Source organism: Scleropages formosus, chromosome 25, assembly GCF_900964775.1.
Source record: "Scleropages formosus chromosome 25, fSclFor1.1, whole genome shotgun sequence".
In the NCBI taxonomy this organism is placed as follows: Eukaryota; Metazoa; Chordata; class Actinopteri; order Osteoglossiformes; family Osteoglossidae; genus Scleropages; species Scleropages formosus.
The window spans coordinates 3,248,946-3,263,241 of NC_041830.1; the positions used below are offsets into that span (position 1 = coordinate 3,248,946).

Below are 14,296 nucleotides of genomic sequence, written 5' to 3' on the forward strand. Positions count from 1 at the left end.
AGACATGAAAACGCAAGAGGAAGTTGAATGTGGTGAAGATGAAGGCCCAGATAGAAGGTCTCCTCTTGCTCAAGGTTTTTTGCATCTCAGTCTTTGTGAACACAATGGCAATACACAGATACTTGTCATTTTTCTTACAGTCAGGTATTCACTAACACTTGTGATCTTAAGAAACTTCTCATAATAATGCAAAAACTGATAGTAACATCAAAAACTTTCATTTTTGTTGCGCAACACTTTTATTTGAGGCATACATTTGCCTAAAAACTTTGCATGTGTATGCATTCAGAATGTAACTGCAGGCCATATTTGGTTAATTAATGTGCAATATATACAATAATAAATACAAAGTCATGTACAAACTGCAGTTAAATTTATCTAGCAACAAAGTGAAACCTGCCAGAATTATGTTTTCTACATTTGTCAGGGGTACCATATTTTTTGCATGGATCAGATACATTTAAGGGAAAAAAGTTTTATCTTTCTAACAAAAAAGTCACATTTTGTAACATGGTGTGTACATTCAAAACCTGCTGCAAGTTTTGTAAAGTTAAAGCACATGTTTTGAACTTCTGAAGCAATGGTAAGAATGAATATCTGGAAAATCCCCAGTTGCTTATGGTTGAAACACAGGACTAAAGTTTCTTATTCACTTCAAGTGGATCATCCTCTGTGCTTTGCTCTCAAGTGTTCTGGGAGTTCCATCTAGCCTATACAGAATCCTACACAGTTGCTTATAACCGGGCACCTGCTGCCTTTCAAGACTTTCAAGGAAAGCAACTTGTTTTCAGAAAAGCAGCAATGACATATTACTTTCATCCTTTGGCATGCCCTTGTTCTGGGCTCAAGCCATGTTCATGCCAACCTGACCTACATGTAGGTGGGCCTTTCCCTCTGGCTGTGCCTCCTCAGCTCCTGCATTTCTTGGGTGCTAGTGGTGGAGGTTGTTCTGTGATGGACATGTCATTCTGCTCAGGCTTCAAGGAGAAAGACAAGAGGTGTTAGTTTGTCCATATCTAAACGTGTTGGGAATGGGCAATGCATGGAGCAGGAGGCCAAGGATGATGGTGTGGAAGGTCAATCCAGGTTTTGTAAGACAGAAATAAAGAACCAAACCTGTTGCAGCTGGAAGACCCAGTTCTGGTAGTCTTCAGGAGAAGTGCAAGACACTAACAGAGGGTCCATGAGGTCACCTGGAACAAACACAAGATAGGTTGGAGGTTACGGACACTACCAAACACACTCTTGCTGCGTCCTCAGAAGATTTTCTCTACAAAACTTGGTCCATGGTCAAAACCACCACTACAAACCCATCTACAAGTGCAAAGTGCGCTATACTGGAAACACTTAACATAGTGGTTAGGACAGTTTTTTTTTTTTTTGCAGTGTGAAGGTTGTGGGCTCAGTTTGGATTATGCTACAATACATTTGTGCATGGTACTATCTCTGGATTAATTGGGTGAACAGGACCTAAATTAGGCTCGTTCTACCTATTTAACCAGTCAGAAGCCTGCACTAGGGTGGCTCCCTCCAGCTTCCAAAAATAAGGAAGAAGAAATAGCACAAGACAGATTTCTCTAAGTAGAGTTTTTTAAAAATATGTTCTGTCAAAAATGATCAGGTACCATAGAAAGATATCTGGTTTAAAATAATATAAAGTCCAGGAGGCCTAACCAAAATGGTCCCAACTGGGCCCCACAATTCCTAAGGCCGGCCTTGCTAGGGAGCCCTGTAGGGTCCAATTGGTGAACAACTGTAAGCAGCAAGTTGTACAAACCTAACATTGTGTGTGCCCTTGAACAAAGGTCTCAGCCAAAAAAGTGTTGTAACAACAATAGTGCCGAGGGGTGCTCTTTGTGGCCATGTAAATTATAAACAGTACAAGCACTTTTGAGGGAATGCCACCAGAGTGTAGTTAGGTAGTGTAGTGAGTAATGTCAGTCAACATACCTGTGAGCTCAAACTCCAGCCTCCCAGATAAGGCGGACCTCTCCAGAGCTTTGATGCTGTTGCGTGGTAGTCTACCCTACATCAGAAGGAAATACCAGAGGTTCACTTGTACAGCCTCCAAGAAAATAAATAAATAGATAAATAAATAAATCAATAAACCCTAACCTGGAAATAGCACACTATCTGTACAGACACTCCATAGATGACAAATGATATGCTCATATGTAAATGAAAAATATAGGCTTATGGCAGTTGGATGACAGTATCCTGTACTGAAGCCTTTAAAGCCTCTAAGTTAAACCCTTGCAATCAGTTGTCTGTTTTTGTTGTGCCTCCTCTGTGTTTAAACAAGCACATAACCATGGTGAGTTTTTTTAATATATTTTATTACCACATAAGAGATGACATCATAATTTGTTAGTGAGACTTTTTCATCAGCCTCTAATGTCACTTCCTATAGTGTTTTATATATATATTAAGGAAGCAGCCAGCTTCTCTAATCTGCTTCTCCTTCTTTTTGTTCCATTTTTATATATAAAACTGTACACTATATAATATACTGTATATATATCTAGAGAGAGAGAGTTTTATATACATATAATCTTGCCACATAATTAATACTACAGTACCTCCGCATATAAAATCCTACAATTGTTACATTTAATGCTAATACCCCAGCTACTTCTGTACACCTTTTGGTCCACTGTAGATTGGAACATCTGTATGGCAAGGAAGCAGAGCTAAGGGATTGCTTTAATCTGAGAGAATTATTATTACTGTTATTTCCAGGCAGCAGATGACAGAGTCAGTACAGCTGCTACCCTACACTTGCTGCATACAGGTTTGAATCCCACCCCCAGCTGTAGTACTCTTGAACAAGGTTCTTACCCTAAACTGGTAGAATAAAAAATACTTTCCTATATGTATGAGTAACACAATGTAAATAGATTAACACTGTAAGTTGTTTTGGAGAAAATTGTCAGTTGAATGAGTAAATGTATAATTGTTATTGTTAAATAAATGAAGATTGCCGACAACAAGAATCACACTCATTTCAGTTCATATCAAAGGTAATAGATGGCAGTCTAAAATTTACCCTGTAGATTGTTTAAATTATTTACCAGCTGTCTAAATCATTTTGAAACAAAACAGTAATTTAAATACTATATATTTTGTGCATTTGTTTTCGGCCTCTGTTTTAGTCTTTAATCAGACATTGCTCAGGTTTGTAAACACTTGACGTTGTCGCGTAATATAAATTTGTGTCCTGTATCCCTGGCCTTTGGAGGAATATCACACATGCTGACCCTCCCATCTCAGATACTCCCCTTACTTGGGTGTGTCTGCAAGGGGGGCTGTACCTCGTATTTCATCCTGACCCGACGACTGTCAATGGACAGCAGGAGGAGATCTTCAGTGAAAAGCACTAACAAGCGTTCCTGAGGGGTCTGAAGCACACACAAATGCACACAGAATCATTATAGATTGTAGATTTATAGGAAAATTGGCAAATCATTACAAATAAGTTATAGCCTTTGAACAATGACAAACACTAATGCTCTTAATGTTACCTTACATTACATTTACCAACACCACACAAACTCTACATCGATGGTCTATCTAGTGTTTCAGCCACAATTTTTTCTTAGCATGGCAGTTGTAAGGGAAAAGTCTGAATTTTTGTTTGTGGGGGGAAGGGGGCTTAGATAGGCTTCTAGAGGTAGCTGGTAGCATAGTGGTTAGCCCTACTGTTTTAAGTTCTAAAGGTTGTAAGTTCAAATCCTGCCTACTGCTGTAATATCCTTGAGTATGATGCTTACTGTAAATTGCTGTAGTTAAAATTGTCCTGTTATATGAATAATGATAGGCCTTAGAATGTAAGCTGCTTTGGAGAAAACCACTGTTGATTTAATAAATGCAATTTAACTGTGTTTCTGTTAATTATCATATAGGACCATTTTGGGAGAAACTCAGCTGAGAAAAAAAATAACTACCGGACAACTTGGAGAGCTAGGAAGAAAAAGGACGTGATTTCTCGTCAATCTTTCTATTGACTATTTTCCAGCATGAAGGTGACAGAATAAGTGTTATGGCACCTTCATCAGCGGTAGACCGACACCCCCTGTTTATTACACTTGTCTGCTTGAGACCGTACATGGAAATGGTGCAGATTAGATGTGCCTGTCTACACTCACCCCATGTCTCCTTGCCAGTGCTCACCTGTCTCTGTGTGTTGAGGATGTGGGCCACTGATAGGTAGACTATTGGGCCCATGTGTTGTATGGGTGTGCCCTCCCATTGCCAGATAGGGGCACGCAGCAGATACCTTCTCAGCTCCTCCTTCTTCCAGCTCTCATCACATGGCACCTGATTGGTAGAACAGGTTGGCAGCAAGCCTTAGCATCCAACAGAACAGACAAATTACAATAATATACAGCCAATATCCATCTGTACTTTTAACAGGTTTTAATTTAGACTCTTAAATTCATCCAATATCCACCCACTATGTTTTTATTTGAATAATTCATTACTTATTTATTTTCTTAAGATGTTAAGATGTTAAAAATTCTTTTTAATTTATTAATTCCAGGTTTTATACATGGGTTGCATGTCATGCTGTCTTTCTGCTGTTTGGCACACTTTCTCTTCTGTAAACGAGAAAATGAAAATGATGTTTTTTTATGGCAACAGTTACTTCATATTTCAAATTTAATTTGCAATTACAAATAAATTTTCTTCTTCTTAATAATAATAATAATAAAAATAATAATAATAATAATACTTAAAAAAAATTTTAAGTATGAAGTGGGAAAGTTAAAAATATTTAATTAACTAGCTAACCCTAACCCTAATTCACACCATGTTTCAAATGAAATGATAAGACAGTCAACCTTTGTGATAACCTTCTTAGAATGAATCTTAGAAATTTATAATGATCATACAAATGAAATACTTGGAGCAAAGAATGCATTAACTTGCTCTTTATATTGGACTATATACAGGACTTAACCTTAAATAAGTATAAACTCTTCTCTGTTGAATCATCAAGTTGCACATTTTTAATTTTTCGACATTTTAGGTTTTATATTTGGCATGTGAGCTGCTCTTTGAGAAGCACTTAACGAAAAATGAAACAATAACAACAGGAAGCAAAACAATATTAGAGAAGCTTGGTGTTTCATGTCCTTTTGGTGCTGTGTGACAGGAAGTACACAAAAATTTTGCTGGAATAACAAGTTTTATCTTAAATGTTTTCTAAAATGCAATATTCCCGCATACTGTCATACTGCAAACATATAATAGATCTGCAGATCCACTCTGTGAAAGACAGAAGGTCTAATACAATACTTTTAAATTTAATCTTTATTTATTGAACTTAAATTTATAGCATCTGTAGCATTAATGTTATTGTTTTTGCTCAACAGGAAATTATTGTCTGAAAGTTATCAGTGATGCTGTGTCTGATCTGCAGCGTTTCCTGGTCACACCATAATGTTTTTCTCAGTGTATATAATGATTTATTCCAATGTTTATTTACTTAGTAGGCATTTTTACTTAATACATCTGACATAGTACACTATTTCATACAGTATATAGTTGGATATATAACATAAACTATCAAAATTAAGTGTAGTGGTGTAGATGCTGCCTGCAAAATAAACTTGCAATGAACTGATCTCTGCTGAGACCCAGTCCTTTAACCATGGTGGCACTGGTGCTGGTCAGAATTTGTGTAATTCATTGGGATACCATACCAGGTAGGACAGGGCACTATGGGAGGGGCTTAACTGCAGTCTCAGGGCCCGGTCCCTCCTCTCCTCGATGCTGTCCAGCCATGTCACCCTGTCGGTACTGCTTCTGCAGATAAATACCCTGGATTCCACCATGGGTCCTGCAAGGAGTGGGGAGAGATTGGCATTACACTGCAGCTTAAAACCTCTTTCATTAACAATCAAATCAAATCAATGGTCTTAAGAAGAGACCACGTAATGTGCAATGTGTAATGTGCTCTATGATGCAGAAAATGAACCACTTGAATCAAAAGGCTTAACTGAGAAAGGGTGCAGGAGTCAAAGCATGAGGTGAAACAACTATAACACATTACTCACACTTTTTAATGATGGAAAATATTTTGTATCTTACTGTCTTTTTTCATCATTCTTCCAAGAAATACATGCATCTTTTGATTTTTGAACCCTCTCTACCTAAAATTTAAGTCCAGCACCTCTTGGCTTTTGATAGCCATTTTCAATTTCTGGAAGTAAAAATCGGGATGAAGAAATTTCTATATATAAATATATATAAAGAAATGTGAAAGTTGTGTGTCGTATGAGTGAAGTGGAAGGGGAATAATGTACTGCAGCTGGCGCTAGTTTACTTTTTTCCTGTTGGTTTCCTGTCTTATACTGGCTTTGTGCAGTTGGAGTGCAAGAATAACTGCCAAGCCTTCTCCCTCCTCCACCCACCAAAACTCACAATCACTTCACTTGGTGAGAACAGTAACATTTCACAACTCTATATTGCCTTGCTTAGTTTAATTTTTTTGTACAAATTTTACTGAAAGTTTGTTGCTGTCGAATGGATAAGGAAAAAAAAATATTTGTTTTCAAAATGTACTACCTCGAAAAATGCCAGTTAATCACCTCATTAAACATTTAATAATCATGAAATGATTCATGTGTCTACATCTTGCCATTTGTTGGTGTAATGCACGTCTGTATTGGCTTCTGAGATGTGCATTGCTTTGGAAAAAACTGCTAAATAAATACATGCAAATATAATTGTTTTATGTCATACTGAAATCATGGCTTGATAATTATAGAGGTATTATAGTGTTTTTGCAATATTTCGGAAAATTGCTTTCAGGTTTTTTTTTAATGGTCTGGGAACACATTGTAATTTTTCCCATTAAATAGGCTTTCTATATCAGTAATTTTGGTATCTGCACTGTTTTTAGGAACAAATTAATTTTGTAAATCGCTGAATTACTGTTGTTCAGATCAGCCGGGGAATCTTCTCTGACCATTGAATTGCGTGTCATAATCAGAAGAACTGTGCTACTTCACCTGGTATACCAGTTGTGCCAACTGTATTGTGTAAAGAAAATAACTGACCCAGAAAAGTGTGTGTGAAAAGATTACACATCCACCTGTGACGCACCGGGCGCATCTGGTGAGTGTTTGCGAACATCTATGACTCTGAATTTCCAATAACACATTTTGTTCCAGTACTCACCACTTAACTCAAATGCATTGGCCGTGATAGCATCTAGAGAGAGGGCTTGTGCTGATGTTCCAGAGAGGGGGAGGATGCCCTGCACAGAAATTCAGGCAGAGAACGCCGATCAACCTACCAATTATTTTCGACCATTTGAATTACTGGAACTCCAAGTCTGCCACCACAATGGGACATGTTGGATGCATACCTCATAGATGAATTCCTGTCTGGTATTGTCTAAGGCCAAGATTAGCAAGTGGAAAGAAAAAAGGACTAAGTATCGCTCACTTCTTTCCTGGGGAAACAGAAGCACAAAGTGGTAAGAAAGAATCTTCAGTGCAAAGCATATTCAGTACTTTATTAATCTACAAGTTTGTAATAATGTTTGTGTATACAGCTAGAATGCATGTTCAGTAGTTTACTACTGGTAAACTTTACTGGTAATAGTAAAATTCCTGGTTTACCAGTAAAGCTGGTAAAGTTTCCTACTAATTACTCCTCCTTTACCTACATCTAGTACATAGTCTATGATTTTGTATACTCTTGTATACTTTTGTGTACCTGGGTGTACTGATTGTGGAGGAAGACGAGGGATGACCAAACAATCTCTCCATAAAAAGGTGCTGGGTGTCCCTCCCAGGCCCTGATGGACCTGGAGTAGATCCAGTGATGGAGTTCCTGCCTGCTCCTACCCCAGAGAATAGCCTGGAGGAGCACACATAGAAAAACATACAGACAAAAGACATGTTTAAGTAAACTGGTGTCATTATTATGACTGCCTGTTGCTGTGATGGACTGGCATCCCATCCAGGCTCATACTTCTGGGAAAGTCTGTGCTCCATTGCAATCACGCATTAAACAAGTGGTTATGAATGATGAATGGCTTGCTTTTTTCTTTTGATTGTTTCCTCTCTTTTCTTTTTTGTTATTTTTGAAAAAGCCACTTTTTTTTTAAAATTACTTTAGAGTTGCATCCCTTATAGTTTCTTCCATCTACATTTTAAAGCTCTTTGAGGAGCAGCTGCTAAATTCTCTATTTGAAAGTTATCATTATTTTAAAACTGCCTAACTGTATCATTCTCATAATGTAATTATTGTAATCACTTGTAACATTGGTAATGACTCTCTGCTGAGCTATTCACAAATCACTTGCAATAAATTATCAGCCACATTGATAATAAATCAAATCAAGCAAATTCATTCGTAATGATATTGCTTTACAAGAGAATTCATTCATTTTATCCAGTCAACTTCAAAACCCATACATAAGACTTTCATTTGCTTTTTCAGCTTTTTCCTCTTTCCTTAAAACTTTTTGCATTAAGGCTTGTTATTATTATAGATTAAAAAGAGATATGTTTGCCAGGAGGCTTGTTGATCAACATCACAAAGCTTTGAATTCTGAATGTAAGACGTTTCTCATAAGTCTGAGGTTATAGTTAATTACAGAAATTTCATGATGCAAATTACATTGTCTCATAAGTCAAAATTCTCATAAAAGGACACTTGTCATGAGGGAAACACATGCAATTCACTAGCACACAAACACAGAGACACCTCTATACAGGCACATACATACACTGAAAAAAAACACACGCTTAAGTTCCCTCACAAGACACAATTTTCTATTATGTTGTTACCCTCTTCTTTGTACACAATAACTTTTCCATAGACAAAGTTTTTGAAAAAAATACCTGTAACTGAGGACTTTCCGGGCATTTCAAAGGGGAAACAGGATCTGCACTCTGTAATCAGGACATAAGGAGAACTTTTTTTTACAAAACAACTTTACCAATTACCATCATTCTGTGCTCTTGCATTATTGTAGCCATATTAACTATATATTTGCTCATTAACACATGCTGATTCCAGCCGAAGTAAGTTATTCACATCATGCTCCTCGATAAACATGGTGGTATGTACTCCGCAAGCGAAAGTCTCTTTTATTTCATTGAGCAGGTCTCTCATATCTGTTTCTGTTGCACAATGCTTTAAAAGCTAACCAGCTTGGCTATAGTGCAAAAACATTCTCACTTATATTCTCAGTATAATCTTATATTCTCAGTATAACTGTATAACTCAAGTGTAATTGTTTGTACATTATTAGTTTAAGCTAAGGCACATATCACATTTCATGAGTATTTAATGTAGAAATCCAGGTAATTCCAAAAGGTTCACAAAGTTTTTCTTGCAGATGTATGTCTCATCATCACCCATAACTTTAAGCCATGTAATTATATTTGCATGCAGAAATAAAAGTAATTCAATGAATTTATTTAAAAAATTACTGAAATGACAGCACATTTTCAAGTCTCAAGCATTTTTCTGAAAAACTAACAGGATAGTCACTTGTTAAAGATAGATAGATAGATAGATAGATAGATAGATAACTTTACTGATCCCCAGGTGGAAGTTCAGCAATTTATAAATAACATCCTTCTAGGCTGTTATGAATATGGCATCATTCTACTGAGTTGTTGCTGTAACCAGCAGGAACTGGAAATTTGTTGCAGTATGACTATCCAGAGGTTCCGAGACGTGCTATGTGGTGTGAGTGGACAAGATACGAGAAGTTTTTAAGACTTTTAAAAATTACCAGACATAACCTGTGTCATGGCTTTCATGTCCAGTGTATACTTCCTGTGCCTGAGATTATCATATTCAATAGTGTTATGTCTAAACCCTGTGGTTATTACTATCCTGTGTTGTTAACCCACATTGTGTTCATGTCAGATGTTAGCAGATCAGCCTGTATTGTTCTCATGTGTCAAGTATATATGGGTGGTTTTAGGGGCACTGAAATTTGACATTACCCCTTCTTCAAGATATGCTTGTACACACACACACACACACACACACACACACACACACACACACACACACACACACACACATTTTCAGAACCGCTTGTCCCTCACAGGGTCACAGGAAACCGGAGCCTACCCAGCAACACAGGGCGTAAGGCCGGAGGGGGAGGGGGACACACCCAGGACGGGACGCCAGTCCATCACAAGGCACCCCAAGCGGGACTCGAACCCCAGACCCACTGGAGAGCAGGACTGCGGTCCAAGCCACTGCGCCACCGCACCCCCTGTATCTATATCTAAAATACAAATATTTTTGTCTTATATATGGATGTGTATCTTATTTTTTAGAGACAGAAGTTTAAGGGGTTCCAAAAAACCTGAGTGCTGGCTCTTATTGTATGCTGGCTTGTGTATGCTAAGCATGCTCACTGACCCCCTGTTTGAGCTGCCGCATGGATGGGCAGCGAAGGGGCATCTCTCCTGATCCATTCTTCACACTGATTTGCAGCTTGGACTCTCCCAGGCTCCACACTCTGGAACAATAGAAGAGTACATACATCTGTGTCTCAGTCGAACTTAGCTGTGAAAGGCTAAGCATAGCATTTAACAAAGTGAAACATTTTCAAACACTGAGAACAAGTTTCTTCCTTTGTTCAACTGAGACACAGACTGTGAGTAACAGCGCAATAAATATTTGGCTTCTGTATGACAATCTTGTAAACCTGGGGTGTTCAGCATGTGGCCAGCAAGAACATTTGTGAAATTATTAATATATTTCATACCTCCTATAAATTCTATCAAATCACACACACACACACAGCACCAAAATAAAATACGACATGTATTATTTTCCCAAAATAGGCATTTAAGTGCAAGTATGTAACTTACTGTGATTTATTTTTTACCTATGTGACTTTCTAACATGTTCATGATTTAGATTGTGGGCCAGAAATGATTGGACACCCCTGCTGTGTACAATGCTGCCTTTCAGTGTATTTTCACTGTTTGTCTTGGAAAATCCAGAATGATTGTATATTCTCAGTTAATTTGGTCAAATCTGCTTCATATATTTTTTATACTCTATTAAGCAAACCAGGTTCCCCCAGCACCTAACAGGAGCCATCAGACATAAGTAGATTATTTTAAGCAATCCTTGGGTAGCAGACACTGACCATGTGACATGAAAAAAACATTATCCAGTGGCTACCCTGTCCTTTACTTTAATACATACTAATGCGACCAAATTTTCCCTTACATGAAGCATGTCATTTCATGTGCCAGGTTCACACTCACACACACAGCTTGTGAAGGTTCATATGTAGTGATAACACTACAGAGTTCATTGGAAGTCTCTTTGGAGAGAAGCGTCTGCTAAATAAATAAATATAAATGTAAATGTGCATGCCATGGAAATAATTCAAATACGCAAAGTGCATTGATAATTTAAATTTGTATATAGGCTGTATGTGAATCTGTGTGACGGGCTGCCTTTGCAGTGTGTCTGAAGACAGATGTTAGTGTAAGATTGTATGTGAAAAGCATGCAGTTGTGCTTCTATGTGAATTGCATGTGACTGTCAGTTTATATAAGAACTGCAACCAAGTGGGAATTTTTTTTTATGAATGGCGTGGGGTCTGACCCTGCCACCTGGCTGCCCCGCCAACTCTGTCACAACCAGCCAATGAGCCCCTCCCTGATTAGCTGCACCCCCAGTAATCCTCTTTGTCTCCTAAAGAAGGGATTGCATCAGAGAACCCCCTGTAATGGATCAGACAAAGGGATATCTGAAGGGCTTCATCTCTTTAATTACCTCTTGGTCTATTTGTGAAGTGTGTTTTGATTGAGAATTATCCCCTGCTCTTAATGAGACACAACCTATGTTTACAATCAGAGAGCTTCTTCAGAGTCCGCAAGCATTCAAAGCTGCTGATATATATAAATAAAAGATAAAATATGACATGAGAAGACATTATCAGGCACTTAATATGATATACAACATTCAGAAAGGTCTTTATGGTGATATGGCTGGTATATAACCACCTGATGTTGGTTTGTCACTGAGAACTGAAATCCCAGTTCCCACACAGGCAAGAGCAAAAATGAAACTCACTGGTTGGTTTCATTCTTCTTTTCTGCACAAACTGAAACAGACCCATGCATGTTCTCTCTCTAGATTTGGGTTTTCCTTTGTTGAAAAGACTGTATGAAACAAAGCTGTGAGAGCTGCAAAACGATCGTAGTGTCTGCTCTTGGAAATTTTGAATTCATTTGTTATGCTGTGACCCAGAAGAAAACTGCTTGAAGCATACCATGTCCTCATAATGGGACTGTCTGCAGTCTCTCCACCCAGAAGCACCTGCTCTTCATGAGCTTCTCTACACATTTAAGAGAATTCAACTGCAGCAACAATACAAAAGCTCTGTTTAAAAAGGGTTTCTCTATATGTAATACCTCCACCCATAATAAAAACTGTTCAGTGCATTAACATCATCATTTTGGAATTGTGGTTTTCTCAGTGCACTGCTCTCACCCAGAACAGAACTGCTCAAAATGTAATACATCCTGTCAGGTTTGTGGGTTTCTTTGTACAACAGCATCCTATAACAGCACCAAATAAAACAAAGCGCAGTGCACATCCTGTTAGCGTTTTTGATTTCTCTGTGCAAAACTTTCACTCTGAACTTCTAAAATACTAGTGTACGTGCACTCATGGTAGATGTCTTTGTGCAGAATCAACAGCCACGATGGAACCGTTCGGCTTCCAATGTGGACTTGAGAATGTCTTAACCTGCATATTCTCACTGATGACAAAAGTGCCTAAACCTCCTATGACCCAGCATTTTCACCCAGCAATCCTAAAAACCCAAATTCTGGATCCCTCCATTGCTGACTTTATATCCATTGCCAAGATCCTTACCCCATGCCATCAATCTCGAGCAACTCGATCTCATCCGGCCCCACTTCATCGGTCCCGCCATGCCGCTGTGTCACGCTGCAGCAGCCCATGGCCTGTCCCCTCAGGGTCCACTCTGTAGACTGATGACCATCTGCCCTGCTGCTTATCTCCACAGAACCCAATAAAGACTGAGGGAGTAAAGTGAGAGAGCAAGCAGGAGAGGTAGGAAGAGGGAGGAGAGAGGGTGAGGCCAACAGATGAAACGGGAAGATCTTCAAGGATATGGCACAATTTAGAGTTCCAGGTCCCTGCTACTGCTGTGATCCAAGCAATTTCGAATATCAAGCCTTTGAGAAGAGGGTTGGTGTCCCCTGTGAACGTAAGGGGCTTTCCAGAGCCAGTGTGTGGTGCTCCTACTCAGAGGTTGGGCGCATGGTCGAGACGTGCTTCCGAGAGACAGCATTGCTCTCTTCCTTCCTGCAAGTCTCAGGGCTGACGCAGCTGCGACAACCTCCACTTCCTTCACTGCTCTCAGACTCGAGACCAGTCCGCAGCGATAAGCTACATGCACAGAAAACACACTCGTACTTTATCTCACGTGTTAGAGCAACTGTGTTTTAACCCTGGTTGTGTTTCAGTCAAATCTGATCCATTTGCAATTTTTATCTATAATAATCAGTTTCTTGCATCTGATTAACATAAAGCTTTATGACATCCTCCAACTCTGACATCTGAACACATGCAATTAATGATCGCTAGTCTTGTTGAATTTTCCATGTTTTATTCACATTTTGTGCATTTCTGGCATGTGCTGTCAGACCTGAGCGAAGCAAATGAGGTGAGACTATAATATAGAGCAGAGAGGATCAAATGACTCATTTTGGAGAACACCCCCCCCAACACACACACACACATACAAAACGATATCATTTCAAGTAAATAAGGTCTATCGAGCATAAATGGGAAAAAAGATGAACAGAAATTGTAATAATGAGTAGGACTGAAGTTGGTTGAAAGGTGTAACACAATTCGTTCATAATGTATGAAATAATAATTTCTATAAGCAATTTTAATGGGGCTCTTAATTTTGGATAAGAATATCAAAACATCAAAAATAAAGAGCTGTCTCGAACATGACCCAAGATATAAACAGGTATTGCACACTGGGAATCCTACCCGATCTTCTCTGAGTAATTACAGAGCTGTGGTTCTGAAATGGCAGCTCAGTGTTGACCGCGTCCCAAAAGCAGTATTTACCCAAGCCTTGCTTAAGCAGTGTTTGTCTTGTGTGTATAAGTACAGATTGGTCTGAAAATTGTGTTTGTAGCTCTCAGACAAACTCTTAGTCACAGTGAGAAAAGACAGGTGAGAAAGGCAGGTGTCAATAGGTGGCATTGTGGTTAGAGCTGTTACTTCCCGACTCAAA

The 14,296-nt window shown here is 38.6% G+C and overlaps 1 protein-coding gene across 1 annotated transcript; it reads right to left on the minus strand.

Annotated features, from left to right (window-relative positions):
* Window positions 1-231: 231 nt before the first annotated feature.
* On the minus strand, window positions 232-13,320 carry LOC108928157 (uncharacterized). Its single transcript, XM_018741947.1, has 12 exons — window positions 12,892-13,320; window positions 10,408-10,507; window positions 8,862-8,912; window positions 7,729-7,872; window positions 7,376-7,462; window positions 7,186-7,264; window positions 5,706-5,842; window positions 4,171-4,317; window positions 3,312-3,398; window positions 1,951-2,026; window positions 1,117-1,193; window positions 232-977 (listed from the first exon to the last, which is right to left on the minus strand). The coding sequence occupies exons 1-12, from the start codon at window positions 12,978-12,980 to the stop codon at window positions 909-911; spliced, it is 1,143 nt and encodes a 380-aa protein (XP_018597463.1). The 5' UTR covers window positions 12,981-13,320; the 3' UTR covers window positions 232-908.
* Between the last annotated feature and the right edge of the window lie 976 nt (window positions 13,321-14,296).